Here is a 22,167-nt window from a genome sequence, read left to right as displayed (position 1 = left end):
ACTTTTATAATATACATATATACTTTCATTAAATATAAGGATAATGCATTTTATAAAAAGATTGACAAATCGATTCGATTAATCGATTATATTGTTGAAATATTAATTGTGGTTGTTTATATAAATCATATTAATAAGAATTTATTCATTTAGATTTAAATCAAATAAACATTTATCTAGGCTATACTCTTGTACTCTTATTGGTCAATAAATAGACGTAAGAATCGATTGTTTCATCGTCCAAATGAATTTGATTTGTGCTAAGAAATATGCGTCTTCCCTTTGATTTTATTGCTTGAAAAAGGAGGATGATAAGATTTGGCGCGCACGTCAAATTCAGAGAGTACGAATCAGAGACTTAGTAACATTTGAAGCTGTTCGATTGGCATACCTGCGTCGAGGTCAACACAGTTCAGTGAATTGACCTCAGTCTGCGGCAAATCTGCACGGTGCGTGGTCGTCAGTTGTTTTCTCGATATACATAACTATCGATGACAGGTTGGCGCCCGATAAATTCTATTTCGAAGTTGCCAAAAAGAACATTTTAAATCGTTCTGTGTTTTAATCTCAAATCAAACTGCATCCAACCAGCGATATCACTAGGTACGAATTTATATTCTATTTATCCCGAGACTAAAGGAATGGCTGTTCACTATTTTCACGCTTTATGCGAAACAGACACAAAGATTAGAGATAATCGTATACACTTCTTCATTTTCTTTTTCATATAATGAATTATCATCTATTTTTCTTATTTATTTTTTTTTTATTAATTAATTATCGATTCATTTCAATTCAAAATTTTTTCTTTTTTTTTTTTGCATCATCGTAACATATGATTCATACGCATTTCTTTGAACACGTAGACATTTTCATAAATGTTTATTTAAGATTGAATATTCTGTTAATGATATTAAAATACTATGTAAAAGAAAAATGTTTTTTTTTTCAAATTTGGTTTAATCAGAAAGAGGAAATGCGTGCCAGGTTTTTAATAATCGATCGAATCCCACTACTTTGTCTCTGCATCCGATAAAGATGTCCAGTAACTGATCTTCTAATCGGTCTTATCTATGCAAATATCAAATTCTTTATTCTTGTCAACTATTAAAAATGAGAGAATTATTTCTAAATAAAATAATTACGATTATAATTATATTCACATTTTCATAAAAAGATAAGGAAAAGAAAAAATGTTAAAAGGAAAAGAAGAACAACAATGCGTTGAATGATATATGTGCATTGCGAAATCTTGCAGCATTTATAAAAGTTTAGTTAACCTCACTCTTCCGGGTCTTATTGCAGAATAATTTGTATTTTTATATAATCAACACTCGCCTAAGATAATTCTTTTAAATAATATTGACAGCAATTAATCCTAAAACACGCAGAATAAATCATCGTCGTTTATCAAATAGAAAATATCGCGCATTGATAAAAAAGAAACAATCTAAATTGGGAAAAGGTAAAAAATTAGTCAACGCGCACGTTGATTCTATTTTTGGTTCTTAACACTTTTACAGTTGATCATGGAACTGGAGAACTGTAATTCGCATGGTGATCATGGAAACGTATTCCCATCGACACCACAAAATGATAATGACCCCTCGGGTCATAAGAAATGGTACCGGCAAGCCAGTCAAAGGTTAGTAAAGAATTTTATTAGCAAATGTCATCTAATCGCATCTATCTAATAACGCGACAAAAACATGACGTTTTTTCTTCTTATTTTTCTCTCATATTCTATTTCCCTGACACAAATGCGATACGACGTGTTAATAAAAATATTATTTCATTTATAATGGGATTATTGAATACGTATATACACGAGTTTCGTTCAACTTTATGTGATAATTTATCTTTTCGTATCGTCGATAATAATGTAGGAAGAACATATTGCGAAAGAATAAGGAAAGTATGTCGCAACGTGATCCAAATTTGCTGCATTGCACCTTTCTTGTATAACATTCGGTCGTGCACGCTGCGCGCGCACGCGCGTGCGTACGCGTCACTGTGTTTCTTTGATTTTAAATGCACGTGCGCGCGCGTGCACGCACACACACACACCATACAATACACATCGCGCAATACGAAAAAAACTCTACAATAAAACAAAGAAGCAAGGTCATGGTCGTATCGTTAAGCACGATTGGTGGTTGATAACGAACGTTAAGCAAAAATATTTTTTCTTTCCTTTTTTTAAATCATCAAATTATTTCATTTTTAAACTCAACATAATACCGATTTATCGGATATATTTATTGATGTATTTTTACTAGTATCTATTGAAATGCTTATAATAGAGCAATCTGATTTTTTGATAGAATCGATTGCTCTTATCGATTATGTACAATTCGATACTTTACGATATCCGGTGTGATTCCGTTCATAACTCGTACTCTTTCTATCTCTATCATTTTTCTCTCTCTCTCTCTCTTTTAAATCAAGAAGTAGAAACCCAGATCAAAGATATTTCTGGAAAAGCGTGCAACTCGTTGAAAGAACGAAGATCTTACTCGGTACTCCGAGATAAAACGAATTTATAAGTTTCCACACCATTATTATCCAAAACCAGTTTATTAAATTATTCTTCTCGATTAGGTATATTATTTTCCTTGCTTTCTCCCCTTCATCGTTTTTGTTTTTTTCATTTTTTACAAATTTGATTAAATATTCCTTATATCATCTTTCGTTCATCCTTTGTTATAGTCCCATCGTTCCGTTTCTTTTTTTTTTTTTTATCTTTACTTGCAACACGCACGATTAAACGTACGATCGTTACGACGATTGCATTATCGTCATTGTTTTTTTCCTGGCAAAGAATAATAAGATTGTTTTCAAATGATAACTTGACACAAATTAATCGAGTCTTTGCTCGATGCTTTTCGAATATTTCAATCAAAATAAAGTCGAATGAAATAGGATTCTGCGGGAGGTCTCTAATCGCGTTTGTTTACTTACAAGAACTGAAATTGTGCAATAAACAGTGTGTACGTATATATATATATTTATGTACATACTTGGGTAAGTTGTAAAGTTGTGAGCCTGAAGAAGAGAATCAATATTTTTCCTGTCGAACGTGCTCTTTTATTAAAAAACAAAACCAAAAATGAAATAATTTTTCGTTTAGGCTTACAACTTTTCAACCCATTCGCATATTTATTTGTTTCGATTGTATTGTTGTATATAAATTATTTATTAATAATTATTTATATGTATATATATATATATATTTTAATTACATTTATCTTAAGAGAATACATATTTTTATCTTTCTCGTGTGTATTTTAATTAGCATATACGAAAATAAGCACTGCTGTTAAAATATGCAATACTCCATCGTTCTTTCTTCTTCGTCATTTTTTATTTCTTTTTTGTTTTCTCCTTCTTTCTTTCTTATCATCGCATGAATGACCTTTGGCGATCCACGAAGTGTCCACGCTTATCGTAATCATTTATTTTCATTTATTATAGTCTCCCACTTCTTGTTTGTTCGTTCATTTGAAAAATTTGTTATCGAAGATTCACAATCATCGATACTCATTATTCAGTCGTTTGCCTAACCGATCAGATCGCATACGGTGTAATTTTAATTATTAGAAAGAATTCAGAATTTATACTCCCCGTACATATTTGTTAATTTTGATTATTTTAATTGTTGTTCTATTCGCGTAAAGTGAATAATCTGTTTTCATTATATTGTATTATGAATCAACAAAATATTGATTCAGTAATTAAATCGCCCTATAGTGTTGGTAATTATTTCATTTTTCAATAATATCGAGACTATTCTTCTCTCAATCTTATTATTAATCTTTATATTTTTTGCTTTAATTTTTGGTTTATACAAGGGGCGGGTTGAAAAGTCTTGAGCTTCAATAACAAAAAAAAAACACTTGTATCTTTTCAAAAAATAAAAGTCAGTTTGATTGAGCCAAAAATATGATTTCTACGTTAGGTTCAGTACTTTTCAACCCACTCACGTATATCTATACATATATGTATATATATATACATATATTTATTTATTCATGCAGTTACAAAGTTTGTCAATAAATTTTGATAAAGTAAACGAATATGAACAAAAAAAAAAAAAAAAAAGAAAAAAGAATATATATTTTTATAATATATTTACGCGCGCACACACGAAGGTTCATTAAAAAATGAAAATAATTTTGCGGAGTAGGCAGGAGGATACGATTTCCCCAAGATGAGACAATCTTCCCGGAGGAATCACTTTACAGCAACATACTTGGCTTTAACTTTTCTCGCACGGTCGGCTTGAACAGAAACGATCGTAGCGAGAATGATCTGGAAAGTTATAACGAAGGAAGGCAAGGGACGTGGAGTGATAAGAGGGAACTCGGTCACAGGTAAAGGTCAATCGGTTAGTTTTGTGAATGAAGTGGAAGAAGAAATGAAAGAAAATGAAAAGGTCGCGAATGAGATGAACGTGGTATATAGGAAGGGGTAGGGGGGGTGGAGGAAAGAAACAATGCATAAATCAATCGATTAAAAATAAATTTAATACAATTCTATATTTGTGTTCATGATTTCGTACAACAAATGTCCGATAATCATAGGATAACAATGAATATTCGAATTACTTATTATTTCGAAGATCAATAAAACAGAAATGTCGTCGTTCTCGTCTTTATGCAAATCACTGTTTAACTGTGAGAACTGCATAATGCATAATCGCATGAAAATTTAAAGCCCGCGACTTCATTGATAGCGCGTAACACGCTCGTCGATCATCGTGATTTATTTCAGATTACTAATGACGTTTACAAATCTGTGCCTTTTTTTGTCGCCAAATGGCGTAAAGCCATGTTCACGTTCACAAATCCACGAAGGGTATTTAACAGATGGAAAAGATTAAAAGGACTAATAAGCGATGAAATATCAAAAAGTTAAGCCAAATTCGTATAACTTAATTCTATGCTAATATCCCCGATGAATTTTGTTATCCGGCCAAGAATCTGTCACAATACTGTTTGAAAATGCATTGGGATGTACTTCGTATGTTTGATAAACTATTTCTATTAAATATCCGGCCCGATATCTGTTTTAAACGTTTCAATTTAATCGCGTCGTGTCGCGTCTTATAATTCTAACTATTTCTATTATTTTCTTGTGTGTTAGTTTTTTATATATCACTCATGAAAATATTTCCACGAGAGATATGTAGTTTATTATCAATAGTTTTTTGTGTTCATTTTGATAAGAACGAAATGTGACATAATCATAGATGACGACGACGACGACGACAATGATAAAATTCAATTTTGTCTATTATTAATTGAGAATGAATATTAATCTTAATTTTCTATACAATTTAAATCGTTCTCACTTAATTCATATTACAAAATTTCTATAAAAATTTATAAATTGATCGTGTATACGTGCCACTGGTCACATGAATCACCTTTCTAGGAAGACCTTTCAATAGTATCGCGACTGATTATATTCTCGTATGTGCAATCATAAAGGATTCTGAGTCTCACGGTACTTGAGTACACTTACGATTCAAGTCCAACGACACTTTATTTGTTCTCTCATTCATTTAATTTCTCTTTTCTTTTCTTTTCTTTTCTTTTCGATAGAGCTTCGACCGCCTACGCAAAAAGACGATGTGAATCAGTTTATGCTTTTACTCGTGAAGAAATATACACGATGACATTGACAATCCATTCCAATTAAATTTTCTACTTTATATTTAGAAAATGTTGCATTCATTCCAAGATCTTTAAAATACTGTTCTGCATCTACCTACTTACTTACCGTTTCGGTATTAGATCGAATAATAAAAGATTCGAAAAGCTCGTATATTCCCTCGTGAGAAGACGTATATATATGTAAACAAGATTATTCATGGCCAACAGATAACGGATTACAATTCGTAACCGTAGCTGTTAATTTCATCATCGTTTCTCGTTTTCACTAACATCTATCAAAAATATAAATAAATATATGTGTAAAAATTTTCGAGAAAGATAGGAGATTATGCGAGTACGCTAAATTCAAAGTTCATTTTCTTTTAAACTATCAAATCGAATTGTATCTACTCTTCAATGGGATTTTCCTTTTATCTTTTCCCATTTACATATAACAAATCTTTGATTAATATTTTGTCCGTTATCGTAATCTTCTATTGTAATAATATTTGAAAAGTAATTATCTTTGCTTTATAGTTGATAATTAAATTCATTAAGAAAATAAATGCAAATAAATAAGACAATTATCCTATCACGATCTAAAAACATAATATTAGATAAGAAAGATCAATTGAAAATTTTCCTTTGCTTTATTTTTTTCCTTTTTATACTATCTTAAGAATAGGAAACATGCAATCGTGACGTGTCAGGATCGACACTAGTTATAATCGAGAAAGACACGCATGTTTATACCAATATAACAAACAACTACTTTGATTGTGTTTAATCATACATATACTGAATGAATTAAGAATTTGTAGATAATTTCTCAAATAATTTATTCCTTTTTTATTTTATATTTCTTTTTTTTTTTTTTTTTTTTTTTTTTTGAGATACTTTAACTTAATCATTTGTCTCGTCAAATTGTTAACAAAGTTTTAAAATCGTAGGTAAGAGAAAATAAAACAAGGAAATGTGATCAATTTTACAAATTACTTAAGAAATTGACTCGCTCTGTGAAAATATTTTATGATTGAGTTATTATTGAGTTATTTCGCGAAAAAAAAAAAAGATAAATTGATAGAGATAGAAAGAGAGAGAGAGAGAGAGAGAGAGAAGTAGAAAAAAAAGGAAGAAAGAAATAAAATGGAAGGAAGGATAAATAAATTTCATGAGTTGCAGCGAAAGTGTATAATTTCCGTTCGTGACACGAACAAGTCTTGCATCCTCTTGTATAGTGCTTGACCGACTTATTCAAAAGTCGATACCTAAAACTAGCACGTTCAAGGCGTAGGTGCCCTAATCATACCGTAGTAATTAAAGAGTCTTTCAAGGTCTAACACACAGAAATAAAAGCCATTATAAAAATTATCTTTAACCGGAAGAAAGGTGTTATAAAAGCTAATGACTCTAGCTTTTCAAGTTTTTTCCTTTTTTTTATCCTTTCTTCGTCTTTCCATTCGTAAAATGAAAAACGGAGAATCGTTTATCGGAAAAGTATAATTTTTCGTACAACCGGTCGTTTTGTAATGATATCGTTAAAATTCTACGTAACTATATTTATAATGATTCACGTTCGATAATCGTTTTATGAAAGTTCTAGAACAATTATTGAACTCAACAATAAAAAGACTATTCTTCGAAAATCGTATCAATCGCGATTGATACTTCTTGAAAATTTCATATTTATCATTTTACAATAGGAAACTTTCCAAACTTCTCTTTTGATAGAGACAACGAATGGAAAAATGTATTTTATATAAAATAGTTTAATTATACGTAACATTGGTCGACTAATATCGTTAGAATAAAGCATAGGATAAAATGTATTCGGTTGGTTTACAAATAAATGAGAAATCACCAAAGAAAAATTATTATATTCCATAACATATGAATGGAAATTTATATTAATTGATTGCTATATCCAACTTATTCCATAGAATATGAGAGAATATGAGAAAAGTTTCGATAAATCGTTTAAAATGTAAACATTGGTTAAATTATATATATATATTTTTTTTTCTATTTGTATATTATAAGCTCCCTGCAAATGTTTGAGTATCGTTTTATATCGTTAAATTGAATGATATAAATATAGTATAAAAGTCAAATGAAAAGTAATAATAATAATTTATTCACATATATATATTTTATGCGAAACGAGAATAAACCAAATGAAATGATTTCGATGAAATTTTTATGTTATAATTATTCTACTTATACCCTCAGGGAACGATATTAAACGATTAACAATAAAATATAAAACGAGGATTATTATCGTTTAAAAAATGACTATTAAGAAGGACATTAAACCGCATATAATCTCAAACGTTATAATATAATTTTACAAAATTTGTCTCGATCGTTCTCATAATATATTTATATGATTAATAAAATTGCGATTAGTTAAAAAATTATTCAAGTTTGATAAGAAATAATTAATATGGTTTCGATGCGTAATATGTACGTGTAAATGCGTGTATATGAAAGAAGGAGGATATGAAATAGGGTGGGGAAGACATATATATATATATATATATATATATATATATATATATGAAATGTTCTGTTGATTAGAGAGAATAAAAGAAAAGTTTACATCCGGAAGACGATGAATTAAGTTTCATCGTAGTGTATTAACCGTATCGTCAAACCCAGTGGGGATCAGTCGAGGTTTGATCATCGAGCGGAGTGCACGTTTTCTTCCTCACTTTTCAACGACGTATTAAATACTATACACCTTAGTCGCTTATGCGTGTCACTTCGATCGGTTGCGTCTTTAAATCCCACGCGAGTCACCAAAATTTTGCTGAATCCGTCGTTTAACTCTCTCTCTATTTCTCTCTCCATTTTTTGTTGTTGTGTCAACGTTTTTATTTACCTTCTTTCAATCGATTAGTGGTAACGTAGAAGATAAACTTTTTACATTTATTTTTATTTATTATTAACGTGTATTCTTCTTCTATTTATTTAATTTCAAATGTTCGTTCTATGCGAATCATTTCTTTTTTAAATTGTTTACACAAAATTTATTCATTGGATTCAGTTTGGATTTAAGTCTTTAATTGTTTTATATTTACATTTATTATAATAATTATCCTTATTTGTCTCTTATCTTTTTCTAGTTTTTTCTTTTATTTCTTTATATTCGTTTTCATCGTAATCGCTATAAACGATAAATAGTAGGGGAAAAAAACGAATAAATTGACATTTCCTTTAACATCACGAACACGTGGTATGTATCTAATAAGAATGATTAAAAAGGAAAGTCAATTTCGCGAATATTTTTTTCTCTTCACATTGATCTTATCTCTATTTGCACGTAACTAATTGTAAGACGAGTAATAATTCGGAAGGTAATTAGAAAATAAAATGGTGTGTAGTATAATATTGAAAAATAATTATTATTACTAGTATATTATAAAATGAATATAATCTCTTTGCAACATTACTTCGTCTATATAAGTTGTAACGTGTATTTTCAAGATCTTTTTTTTTATTTGTTTTGTTTTTCAATGAATACCTACAACGCATTGACTTGAACAATTATCGTTAGTTAACAAAAATATCTCTCTTGTTTTTCATACAGATGATTTATGTAGTATCATAATACTCTTGAATTATGGAAACGTTTTAGAAAGTATATATTTTTTTTTTTGCTGCTTTCGATCATCGTTTCTCTTTTTCCAACTTGTAATTTCTTTAGGAACGCACCTTCCTTCTGTTGCTTTTTTCTCAATTAAGGTTGTTCGGTATTCTGTGCAAATAAAAAAAAAGAAATAACGTTTACCAAAGATAATTCTTAATAGATTTCAACGAAACAATATCTCATTGGAAAGCATTTTTAAATTCGAAAACGCGTTTCCTCGTTTGAATCTTCATCATCTTTCAAATGAGATCACCGTCATAATTTCGTCATAATCGATTAGAAATTATTTTCGAATTCATCGATTAATTTTCTGTCTTGCGTACCGAGGAACAACCTTGACGATTTCTTTTCTTTTTTTTGTTCTTTTTCTTTTTTTTGTTTTTCTTTTTTTTTTGTTTGATCTAACCAAAGTATGATAAGTTCTAACGACTAAGCGTTTCATTATATAATTAATTTACATCTTGTTCTCTTGTCGATCAATTGACACGAAAAATCTACGACGTTATGTGTTTATTAATTGTAAAAAAAAAGATCATTATAACAACCAGTTTGAATGTTATCGAATATCTAGATTAATTACTAGTTTGTTTCTTTTTCTTTTTATTCGCATTTGATCGAGCTTTATTTATCGGTAATTCGATAGAATCTAAGGGAATCTTAGATTAAGTTTTTGAAGTTTCATTTTGAAAAAAGATTTCACGATTATATATATATATATATATATATTCTGAAATGAATTAATTTATTTGTTGCGTGGTATTTCTATTTTTGACCAAAAAATCTTTCGATAGAATAATTTCCATAAGAAATCTAATAATAATTGAATGAAATTGATTTATGTAACAGAAAGAATGCGACATTGATATGATTTTGTGAAAAATGTGGTTAGAAAGTATAAGCAAGTGTTCGGTACCACAAACAGGTATCCCTAATCATGGACGACAAAATCAAACTGAGTAAGTCACCCGTTAGAATTATTCGTTTTAAAGAAAATCTCATTTACGTTCGTAAGATCATCAGAAACAAACGCATTGTCTCATAGCGATACCGATCATAGATGTTTATGAAAAATAAATGAAAGAAATAATAGAAAATATTTGTTCACAATGAATTTAACAAACAATCAATTTCATCAATTTGTGTTTGACCATATACTTTATATATCGTTGCCAAATTCTAATTATGTAATCTTTTTAATCGAATCGTATATCATTCTCGTTCACGTTTAAAATTAATTCGGTGTTTAATAATAATTGTCAAGATATTTAACGATACTTTTTAAACATGGGGAGCATAAGTAGCAACGACAAATCACCGCGGCAAATGAGCGATTCTGATTTTACTAGATATCCAACCTTCAGTATGCATGAAGCTGATACATCTGATCGAGTAGAGAGTTTCGGGACTGATAGCAAGATGGCTAGAAAAATTGCTGCAAATAGGTCAGAAATATAAATATGGATTAACGAGAATGATATTAACAAACAAAAAAAATAAATTAAAGAACAAAAATGTTAAGAAAACATAGCCAACGATTTGTTGGACAATGAAATAATTTGAAAAAATCAATTTCTTTGTTACAGGATCTTTGTTAACCGCAGTCTCCATTTAGAAAATATTAAATTTTATGGATTTGATATGGATTATACATTGGCGGGTTAGTATTTTTGAAAATAGTAAAAAACGAACGATCCAAGTCTCACGTATTAATTGATATTTTTGTAGAATATAAATCCCCGCAATACGAGCAGCTTGGATTTAATCTTTTAAAAGATCGTTTAGTATCTTTGGGATATCCACGAGAAATAAAAGCGTTTGAATATGATCCGAGTTTCCCAGTACGAGGCCTATGGTTTGATACTCTTTATGGAAACTTATTGAAGGTTGATGCCTATGGAAATATTTTGGTCTGTGTGCACGGATTTGAATTTTTAAAACAGTGAGTACAAATGAGTACAAAATAATATATTCTCTAATTTAATATTATTAGTAATATTACGATTTTATTATTATAATTAATTCATTTGTTTTTTTGTACGATCTCTTTTAGCTCACAAGTTTATGAATTATATCCAAATAAATTCTTACAATTGGACGAATCAAGAGTATACGTTTTGAATACGCTTTTTAATTTGCCGGAAACTTATTTCTTAGCATGCCTAATAGATTTCTTCACAAATTCACCGCAATATACTCGAGAAAAAACAGGTGTTAAGGAAGGTGAACTTACTATGAGTTTTAAAAGCATTTTCCAAGATGTAAGAAATGCAGTTGATTGGATTCACTTGCATGGCGATTTGAAAAGTAAGACTATAGAGAACTTGGACGAATATGTCAAAAAAGATGAACGATTACCAATGTTTCTTACGCGTATTAGAGAAAGTGGTGCTAAATTATTTTTATTGACAAATAGCGATTATGTTTTTACCGATAAAATAATGACCTATTTGTTTGATTTTTCACACGGTGCAAGGGTACGTTATTCATTTTTATTTAATAAAAATATAATAGAAAAATGAGAGAGTATAATTATTAATTACTTTAGTATATATATATATATATATATTTTTTTTTTTGCAGCCTGACGAACCACACCGAAATTGGAAAACATATTTTGACACTATTGTTGTTGACGCCAGGAAACCATTGTTTTTTGGAGAAGGTACTATCTTAAGACAAGTAGATACTAAAACTGGTGCTTTAAAACTTGGAACACATAAAGGACCTCTTCATACTGGTAAGTTGAATCTTGTTTGCTATCATGAAGTCATATATGTAATTTATTCTAATAATATATATGCGCAATTTATTAAAATATTATTTATATTGTAGGTGAAGTCTATTCGGGAGGATCTTGCGATGTTTTTACCGAATTAATAGGTGCAAAAGGCAAAGATGTATTATATGTCGGGGATCACATATTTGGTGATATTTTAAAAAGTAAAAAAATTCGAGGATGGAGAACATTTTTGATAGTGCCGGAATTAGTTCAAGAATTACATGTGTGGACAGACAAATGTCAATTATTTGCCGAATTGCAAAATTTAGATGTAATGTTAGGGGAAATGTACAAGTAAATATAATTAAATCGTTTTTCTTTCTTTTACTATTATTTTAATACTAAAATAAGATTTATAAAAGAAAAAGAAAATATAATATTTTGAAGTATTCAAATTTATTTACGTTGTGCATATTTTGTTCGTTTTAGAAATTTAGATAGTAGCACAAAGGAAAAGCCCGATATATCGAAACTTCGTGCTTCCATAAGAGATGTCACGCACAAAATGGATTTAGCATACGGTATGATGGGATCACTGTTTCGTAGTGGAAGTAGGCAGACATTTTTCAGTAGTCAAGTAGTGAGGTATGCAGATTTGTATGCCGCAACTTTCCTTAATCTGATTTACTATCCATTTTCGTATATGTTTAGAGCACCTTCTATGCTGGTAAGTATTAATTCAATAGTTTTATTTAAATATTAAAATTGATAATTATTACAAATTCGAATTATATTTTTATTATTATTATTTTAAGATGCCACACGAAAGTACGGTTGCTCACGAACAAAGATTTGTAATGGAAACACCTATGATCAGTCGATCAAGAACATTTAAACTTTCCGAAGAAGAAGAAGAACAAAATCGGCCGACTGCTGTAAATATTAAAACGTTAAATTGTTATATATGATCCTATAAAAAAAAAATGATTACTACGATTCAAATTGTTTTATCTTTTTGTAGAAAGCTGTGTACGTGGATCACTTAAATAGTCAAATTCCACATGCAAGACCTGAAACACCGCGTAATGTGACACATACGCATGACGAAGACTGCAGTGATGAGGATAGCGATTCTCAGAAGCAAGGGAACAGTACTAAAGCATCTACAAAAAATTTTAACTGTAATTAATTTATTATAATAACTAGTTGCTTCTTAAGTTGGTTAAACAAAAATTATTGAATCTAATTTAATACAAACTGTTGATTTGTTACGATTTATAATATTAGGCCAGGATGCTGCTTACTTTACTTTCGAAGCAAGAAATTCAATTGTGCTTATATATATATTATATACATATAAATATGTTTTGATAATGCTTTCTATGTTTTCAATTGACTGTTACATATCTTGTAATCTAACAAGTTTTATATGCATTATAGAAGGCTTCATAATTCATTTTTATAATGTCAATAAAAACTGTACTTGACAGTTTTAACTTATAACCATATTATATGTTAGATAAAGAAAATGGCTATGGATTATCATAGTATTTAAAAAAGTGTATAACACAATACTTTGTTATATCATTTACAATATAGTAACATTTGAACATAATGTAAATGATAGATTGTAACATATTATTTGTTAAATATGTGAAGTTATTTATTATAGATTTTTCATATACCAATTTTTGGAATTTAAAACAGTAATATGTAAAAATGAATAGAATACGATACATGCAAAACAGATGTAGTTAATTATGATGTACACGTAATATATGTACATCACTAAAAAATTATATATATATATATATAATATGTGTGAAACATTAACATGCAATCTCAAATTTATATTTATTTCCAGAATATGCGAAGGCCATGGGCTTTATGTAATAAGATTTATGAAACATTGCTATTATTACTATCATTATTATTATTATTATTTACGAATTTAGATAAATACATATTAGAATTTACATATTTATAACAGATTATTTTCGCACAACAGATGCATATTTATATATATTTAAATATATATCTAATTTGTGTGTTATTTTATCAAGAAACATTGCTGAATTTGTGAAATATGTTTTATATTTATTTCTTATTCAGTACTAATATGAATTGGATGTTTATCAAAGCCAAAGCTGAATATTAATTGTACGCAAAAAGTTGATAGGATAAGGTTGATCATTAGATTAGCATTTTTACACGAGAAATTTAGCTGAGAAAGTTTATTAATACATAAAGGTTATGGTTAAATATCTAATGATAAAATAATAGCTAAAAGCAAATTTAAAATGAGATTATCATATTATTATACTAATAATAATAATAATACTTTTATCGTCCGAGTTCTTAAATTATACAAACTGCATAAAACTTTTTCGATATACATCTATTTAGTTAGAAAAGAATCTTGTTAAAAAAATGATCAAAACGTTTCTATACGTTATTAAATAGAATAATAATACGGATTTTGATAAAAACTTTACATTCGTAATAGTATGACAATATTAATCATGCGTATAATGATAAGTAATCATTCAAATTTCATGCAGTTTGGAATTAGTGTTAATATTGACGATTGAAGATTTCTTCCATAATTGACATTAGAATGCAATTAATATTAATTTAACTAAATAGTCAATTCAACAAATCAAGTGTTATATGTAATTACAAGAGTTTCATATTATATAAATTGAAATAAATAAATAAAATAAAATAAAATAAAAATGAAATGGAATGTTAACCCAAAAAAAAGAAAAAAAAGAAATAAAAAAAAAAAAGATATTGTGTAAAATAATTCATAGAGTAATAGAATAGGAGGACAATTTTTGTAATAACTTCGCACAATAATAGCAGTTAAATAATGTCTTATTGGATGAAGTAATTAATGAAAATATGTGATTTTCAACTGTATAAGTTATAAATAATTGTATTGTATCGTATTGTATATTTAAAGATTACATTTTTAATAAAGGCCATAGTAATATACGTCTACACGTGTATTATACAAATTTATCAAATATTAAAAGTATTTAAATATGATGCAATTTTGTTTTCTTTTTTTTATATTGTTTAATTACGCATACATCTTTAACTTTCTATATCTACTTTCAATAATCACTGCAATTACATCATGCTGGAGAAAGAGAGAGAGAGAGAGAGAAAATGGAAAGAGAAAGTAAAGGATAACACGACTTTATGTGGTAAATACGTAAAAAAAGGGAAACGTAGTAGCAGTCAGACGAGAACCATGGCGGCGGTTGCTCTCGCAAAATTGTGCTTTCGCTGTGTTGTACGCTTTTCTGACCGAGAATTCAAGCGCTGAAGTTAGATTTAAAAAATTGAAGAAGAATAGACAATGGTAAAAATGATTTATACTTTTTTTCACTTGACGTTATTTTGTAACAGTATATTTCATAGATTTACAGTTGTGACAATACAACATAACCTATAAATCTTTTAAATGCCTACACATTGGAACAATTAATAATTTTGTATGACATTGTCATTGTTTATAATATCATTTTTTAATTGTTTAATTTTTCTTTATTTTTTCATATAGAGTAACGTCGGAGGTACGAGTAATGATTCGGATGAGGGTGGAGATGATCAAGAAGCATCTTCTTTTTCTAAGGAACATAACGTTGAAGATGCATTAACATCTTTCAGAGAGCAATGGCAACGCGAACTGGAGATATCACCGAAACGGGATACATCTAAAACACACTCTACTTGGTCTGTCAGTACGGAAGTATCCAAAGATGATTCGCAGTCTGTTGAAAACAAAGTACGTAAAATGTACGCTTAATAAAACGGTAACATTTTTTAAGTCAATAGTTAAATTGTATCATTGTTTTCAGGCAAAGAATTTGTTCCTTAAAGGTGTAGAACACGAACAAAATGGACAGTTGTATGAAGCAATTCAATTTTATAAGCGTGCCGTACAACTAGTTCCTGATATTGAATTTCGTTTGTATGATTCTACTAAAATTAAAACACGAGAAAGATTTGAATCGGATGATAATCTTGAGAGTATAGAGAATGATGCACAAAACGCTGATAATAATGACGAAGATGAAGAAGAAGAAGATAAAGATGAAAGAGATCTATTTGTAAAATTATCTAAAATTATAAATCGCAATCAATGCGTTTGCTTTCCACAATTTGAACAAAGTGTGAGTATTTTGTTTAAGAATACTTCAAGTTTTTTTTTTTATAAAATCATGAAGAATATATAGTCTATTTTTTGATATTATTTTCTTTTTCAGACAACACATATATCTGCTTTACCAATGGAGATAATACTTTACATTTTACGATGGGTTGTTTCTTTAGAACTTGATTTGAGGTCACTTGAAATGTTCTCTAAAGTATGTCGTGGATTTTATATATCTGCAAGAGATCCAGAAATATGGAGACTTGCTTGTATCAGGCAAATAAATAATACTAAATAGTTTTATCTTTATACGATATTATTGATAAATGTAACATTTTATTTTATTGTTTATTCATTGTTTATTTTTAGGGTATGGGGTGTCAATTGTGGAACTTGTGATCCAAAATATCAATCATGGAGGGACATGTATGTACAACGGCCTAGATTAAGATATAATGGATGTTATATCAGTAAAACAAGCTATATTCGTCAGGGAGAAAACAGTTTTCAAGATCAATTTTATAAACATTGGCATTTGGTTGAATACTTCAGGTACCTGAGGTAAATTAGTAGTGAGTTATTAATATAATCATTATGAATTATAATTAAATATCTTCCACACATTTAATATTTCTTTCATTACATAGATTTTTTCCCGAAGGAAGAGTCCTCATGCTAACATCTACGGATGAAGCACAAACCTCTGTTAATAGTTTAAAAAATCGCATCCCACGAAATTCTTCAGTATTGATAGGGCACTATAGATTATGTGGTAATTTCGTTACGTTGGTACTCAAAAGGCAGGATACCAAGGGAAATAATAATACTAGTCGTAGAAGGAGAAGAGAGGTTGTTCACGATAGCGGAGAACAAACATTTCATGCTGTAAGTCTTTTTTTTTTTTTTTTACAGCTTATGCAATATATGCAACGATAATTGTTAAGCAATGAAAAAAAATAACGTTATCTTTTAGGAGTTTGAAATTCAAAATCATCACAGAAAGATTAATTCACAACTGTCATGGATAAGATATAATATATTTACTGTATATAGAAATGGACAGGAATCATGCGACAACGCTATGAATTTTAACGGACGATACCCGCCATTCAAGTTTAGCAGAGTTAAGAGTTATATTCAGGAAAGTGAGGCCCCTTTGCAGTAATAAAAAGTACTCAAGAATCAAATTTGGTAAGAAGAGTATATTGATAACAATTTAAATAACATAAGAATAACAAAAGATCAATTTAAATATTACAAATTTCTTCTACAAACGTTCATTGTCAAATGTTACTATTTAAAATCTTTGAAATCTTTAAAAAGGAAACTGTGTCCTATGACATATTGTCGTGTGATATAATATTATTTTCTTAAATATATTCGAAACATAAAGTTTAAGTTACAGAAAAGCAGTAGCAAGACTACACTGATTGCTTATACTATTTAATAATTAGCGGTGTATGTTTTTTAAAGTTCCGTAATATTTGAATATTGTAAATGTAAAAATAATCTTTATCGTTATTGATTTAAATATTATTATTTTTCGTTAAATCTATATATATATATATATTAATATATATGTATATATTAATATATCTATGTATAACTTGTCATTATAATTTATTATTGCTTTAAGCACATAAATGGTGCCTTATGTGCTTTTAAAAGTAGGTGCTTATATATGAAGTGTTATATCATTTTAATTTAATCGCAAAATTACATGGTCTATATCGCAAAAAATAGTTATTAGAATTTTAATAGCGATCGTATGATACGTTTAAATATATATACATATATATGTATATGTATATATATTTGTGATTGGAAATTTTGGTATATCACGCGATCACTAAAAATGACGATAAACTATAAGTGAGCTAACTTGCAATATACTTTCAATCGAAGTACATGCACGTCAAAAGAAACTCGCAAAAGTATTAATACACATTAATTAGCTCTATAAATACACAAAAGCTAACTATTTAATAGATGTCAAAGAAGTTGAAAATTCTATATTTGATTGATCTGGTCTACACCTACTATATATGGCTATTAAATATTGTTTCAAAATAAGCTCATTGAAAAAAGAATTCAAGTGGAAAAAAGAAAAAAAAAAACTATAATACTGTATATAATTGAGCGATGATAATAACGATAATGATGATGACGACGGAATGTAATGAACATCCATATTTTTGAACAATTTTATTTGTCTAAATATCGGATTTGGTATAGTAAAGTGTAAGAATTTATAGAAATGAGAAATTGGAAACGTCTTGGACATTGGTAGATGATGATATCGATAATTACAATCATACAATAAACATATTTTTGATGTGCTTAGAATGCCTTTTTGTTATTTAGAAAACATATCGTCTTAACAGACTCTTATTCCCTTTCTTATGAAATCCGCAATCCTGCTGCGTGATTCGTGACTTCGAAGTCATATATTAACATGAATTTGGACGCTCGTGTAATATATATATAAATATATATGTTATCTGTATATTTATATATATTACACTAAGTCACCATATTCACTATCGATATCGAAACAATATATATTATATATGGCATAATATATATAGTATACATATATCTTTGTACTTGCAATTGTACTTCGAAAATCCTGAACATACGATTCGAACATACTATCAGATAGCATTTAAAATGAACTTCCGTTAAGATATATATTGCTTTTTTGAACCACATATGTATCGATCACGAAATATTTCCAGCATTCTTAGAACCTCTTACGCAATTGCATTGAACAATTTACCAGCTGTATCTTATCACAGACTATCGCAAAATGACGTTATTGCGAATCGATCACAATTCTTCTTTTATCATCGAAGATGCGCTTATTTCATTACACGTAGACTTATCAGCAATCCAAGTTAGATCCTCAACGGTGGCGGCATGCATCGAACAAACTGCTAGAACGACCAACACGTGCATCAGGTTGTGAGAATTCAACATGAAATCTAATTTCCCTGGCATCCATTTCTCGGGAATACGAAGAGCACCAACAATCGCACCTATTACTGCTATTAAATCCTATAGTACACACGCGAAATTCAAATAGTTTTGTTTTCTTTTTATCTAAATCCATGTGACTATCAGTTTTGATAAAAATTGATTGAAATATGTAACAAAAAAATCCGTAGAAATACCTGTAAGACGATATGAGTTAAAGCTTTTGGTGAACCACCACCGATACCGAAACACCTCAAGGTCATTATGAACATTCTCATCAAGAAAGGAGGTGCAAAACATAGTCTCCTTTCCCACGGAGATCTCGCGTGCATTGCCTACAAATGTGTCCCAACAAATACGTAGAAATTTTCTAACATTCGCATGTCCATATTTAATATAACAAACATTTATACGTTACCTTTAAAAGACCCCATATACTGAGGAAGCAATAAATAAAAATGCAGCAGTACCATTGATTATCTGGCAAACAATGAACCGATGCTGCCATCATTGGAATAGCTCCTGAAATAAAAAACAGATATTTTGTTATCTTTTTCCAACCAATTGAAAGAATGAAGAAAAAAAGATCGGATAAATCGATTAGTTTGATGAAGATAGTATATTCTAACGTGACAAGAATTACCGAAACTTTGACATAGCCAAATACCGATCATGTCGAGTCTTAATAGCGATCTATAAAAGGCTTCGTCATAATTAACGTTCATGAAAACATGATAAATAAAGGATCCGATCCACGGACTAACTGCCCCTATCAAGTGACACCAAGATAATACTGCTCCGAGTATTCCTTGCGTGTGCCATGGAAGCCAACGAGGTATGGTCCACAACATGTATAGAATTGCGAAACCTAGAAGATAAAAATAATTTAATATTTTATTTTCTTGTTAATTAAAACTAGAAAAAATGGGGTGCTTGACAATCTTTTTTATATTTTTTATTTAGCGTTCGTTACGAAAAAAAAAAAAACAAAATTTGACCTATTTTAATGTTTCGTGCAAATATACGTTAATTAATAGCGATTTTCGTTTCTTCTATTTGAAACAGTAATAATCTAACAACGAGTTAGTACTTATACTTATTAATATTTATTCATTATATATAATTCTTAATAACTGTTATATCGAGAGAGAGAGAGAGATTGACCGTCACCCCGCATTGCGTCCTTGACAGAAGAACAAATGATTATACGGAAGTCCCGACTGGTAGTGCACCTTGACCTTAATCCTGAATTTATATTTGATCCAATTATATATATCTATATGATATTCTATAAGTCGAATGATAAGCCTTTTTATTTTTTTATTGTTTTAATCAAAGACCGATTAGATGCGACTACTACGTCATGTTCTTACTTTCTAGAATTGATTATACATTTTTTTGTAATAATATTTTTGTCTTTAATTTATCAGACTCAAAAAACAAAATTTGTTCGATTATTTTATTGATTATTTCGTTTTTGCTATTGTAATTAATTGTTAATATAAACACTTATCTCTGGTTACCAAATCTGTTATTTCAATTATACATATATTTACATAACTTATCGGTAACTTTCTTGAATACTAATCAAATTAAAATTTTTCTGATATTCATTAATTTATCGGAAATGTCAAGTGATATGATGGCGAGATATAATTACTGTTTAAGATCGTCCACTTTGTCCGAATAAATTGTTCGTGTGCTGTTACTTCGATATAAAAAAAAAAAAATCTATAAATCAATATATGATACATATAGGACAAAATCAATGTAGCTTAGTTACCAAGCATGTAATTGATTCCTCGGGATCGTATTCACGGTCATTTCCTCGATGCAACCATTTACTCGGTAGATTACAATTATTTTTATTGCGATAAGTAAAAAGATAAATAAATGCAAGCAAGCATATATAAAAAAAAGAGAACTCGATTTTGCAAGTCTTCTCGAAAATTAATAAGATATATAGAAGCTAAAGAGGAAGAGCTCACCATGCGTCATGATGTTGACGGTCTCATTGTGGATATAAAAGAGACTACCAATACATTGACGGGCGGTCATGAGAGGCCTGTAGCCAGTATGTATGTGGGGATTGAATTGGAGATGTCTTGGCATGTCGGCCCATCTTCGAAGGAAAAGATTTTCTGGCGAGTTTCGTTCTTTCCTCTCGCCGTTTGCGGTGTACATCCTAGCGTCATTGACGTCTCGCTTAGTGGTCCCTTCCGTTTTGATGATTCGACTAATATTAAATTGCTTCTGCGGAGGGACGTTGGCCTCCGTGGCATCGCACAATGATAATCTGTCTTTTTGATGCGACGTTGTTGTGCGTTAAAATTAATTGTGATAATCAGCTTCGAAGATGATGATGATTATTTGTCGAAGAACGCGTGGACTAACACACGAGACTGCGCGATGAAAGGATTCGCGAGGACTCATAAAAGAGACGTCCTCTCTCTTCCGTAGCTGACTTTGTCACTGCATCGTTAGCGTTGATCAGAGTCGATCAGCCAATCTCTCCTCTGCCTCCTTCACCTCAACTACTACCACCATTACCACTTCCACTCAGTACTCTCGCCGTCCTCGTTGTCGCGTTGTCGACGTCTCTTTCTCCTCCTCGTTTCTCTCCACCACCTTTTAACAACCCCTTTTCCTCCAGCACACGGATACTCGCGCCATCCGTATTTCTGCTTCTGCGACGGTCCTTCAGCGGTATTCGCGCGTTGCCGAGGCAACCAAATCCATCGATCGCCTTTCTGACGCACGAAAGGGTAACTCGATTTTAGACCAACTCCGAGATCTTCCAAATCATGATCTACCTTAAGATATAATTAATAAGATAAACATTTCCATTCCTACTATCTTATGGATTTATCTTTTATATATACGTATATATATATATATATATATATATATATATATATTTGAATATAAATTTAATTCGATTAGAATATATATCGATAGATCGTTTTTTTACACGTATATTTCTTCTCAAATATTTGATCGT

The 22,167-nt window shown here is 29.6% G+C and overlaps 3 protein-coding genes across 10 annotated transcripts; 2 read left to right on the top strand and 1 right to left on the bottom strand.

The window, feature by feature from the left end:
* The first annotated feature begins 408 nt into the window (after nucleotides 1–408).
* On the top strand, nucleotides 409–15,028 carry LOC106788798 (cytosolic purine 5'-nucleotidase). Of its 8 annotated transcripts, none has more exons than XM_014752399.1 (11): nucleotides 409–603; nucleotides 1,524–1,645; nucleotides 10,653–10,748; nucleotides 10,890–10,963; nucleotides 11,032–11,245; nucleotides 11,357–11,780; nucleotides 11,887–12,043; nucleotides 12,139–12,379; nucleotides 12,515–12,752; nucleotides 12,841–12,960; nucleotides 13,047–15,028. In XM_014752399.1, the coding sequence occupies exons 2-11, from the start codon at nucleotides 1,530–1,532 to the stop codon at nucleotides 13,212–13,214; spliced, it is 1,848 nt and encodes a 615-aa protein (XP_014607885.1). In that variant the 5' UTR covers nucleotides 409–603; nucleotides 1,524–1,529; the 3' UTR covers nucleotides 13,215–15,028. The 8 variants fall into 8 exon arrangements, with proteins under 8 accessions (XP_014607885.1, XP_014607910.1, XP_014607869.1 ...); XM_014752407.1 differs by lacking the exons at nucleotides 409–603; nucleotides 1,524–1,645 and adding exons at nucleotides 8,319–8,558; nucleotides 10,153–10,262; XM_014752415.1 differs by lacking the exons at nucleotides 409–603; nucleotides 1,524–1,645 and adding exons at nucleotides 8,877–8,892; nucleotides 10,153–10,262.
* Nucleotides 15,029–15,244: 216 nt separating this feature from the next.
* Nucleotides 15,245–17,698, top strand: LOC106788889 (F-box only protein 9). The gene is made up of 7 exons (XM_014752591.1): nucleotides 15,245–15,395; nucleotides 15,597–15,821; nucleotides 15,895–16,209; nucleotides 16,303–16,466; nucleotides 16,560–16,751; nucleotides 16,838–17,075; nucleotides 17,164–17,698. The coding sequence occupies exons 1-7, from the start codon at nucleotides 15,393–15,395 to the stop codon at nucleotides 17,353–17,355; spliced, it is 1,329 nt and encodes a 442-aa protein (XP_014608077.1). The 5' UTR covers nucleotides 15,245–15,392; the 3' UTR covers nucleotides 17,356–17,698.
* A 682-nt stretch (nucleotides 17,699–18,380) lies between these two features.
* LOC106788898 (progestin and adipoQ receptor family member 4) lies at nucleotides 18,381–21,775 on the bottom strand. The gene is made up of 5 exons (XM_014752604.1): nucleotides 21,155–21,775; nucleotides 19,810–20,034; nucleotides 19,585–19,688; nucleotides 19,364–19,501; nucleotides 18,381–19,247 (listed from the first exon to the last, which is right to left on the bottom strand). The coding sequence occupies exons 1-5, from the start codon at nucleotides 21,348–21,350 to the stop codon at nucleotides 19,020–19,022; spliced, it is 891 nt and encodes a 296-aa protein (XP_014608090.1). The 5' UTR covers nucleotides 21,351–21,775; the 3' UTR covers nucleotides 18,381–19,019.
* Nucleotides 21,776–22,167: the final 392 nt, after the last annotated feature.

The sequence above is a fragment of the Polistes canadensis genome, unplaced genomic scaffold (genome assembly GCF_001313835.1).
Source record: "Polistes canadensis isolate GaletaPanama2010 unplaced genomic scaffold, ASM131383v1 scaffold_6, whole genome shotgun sequence".
NCBI classification, from domain to species: Eukaryota; Metazoa; Arthropoda; class Insecta; order Hymenoptera; family Vespidae; genus Polistes; species Polistes canadensis.
Note: the sequence above shows the minus strand (reverse complement) of the source record. Positions and strands in the feature narration are given on the sequence as shown.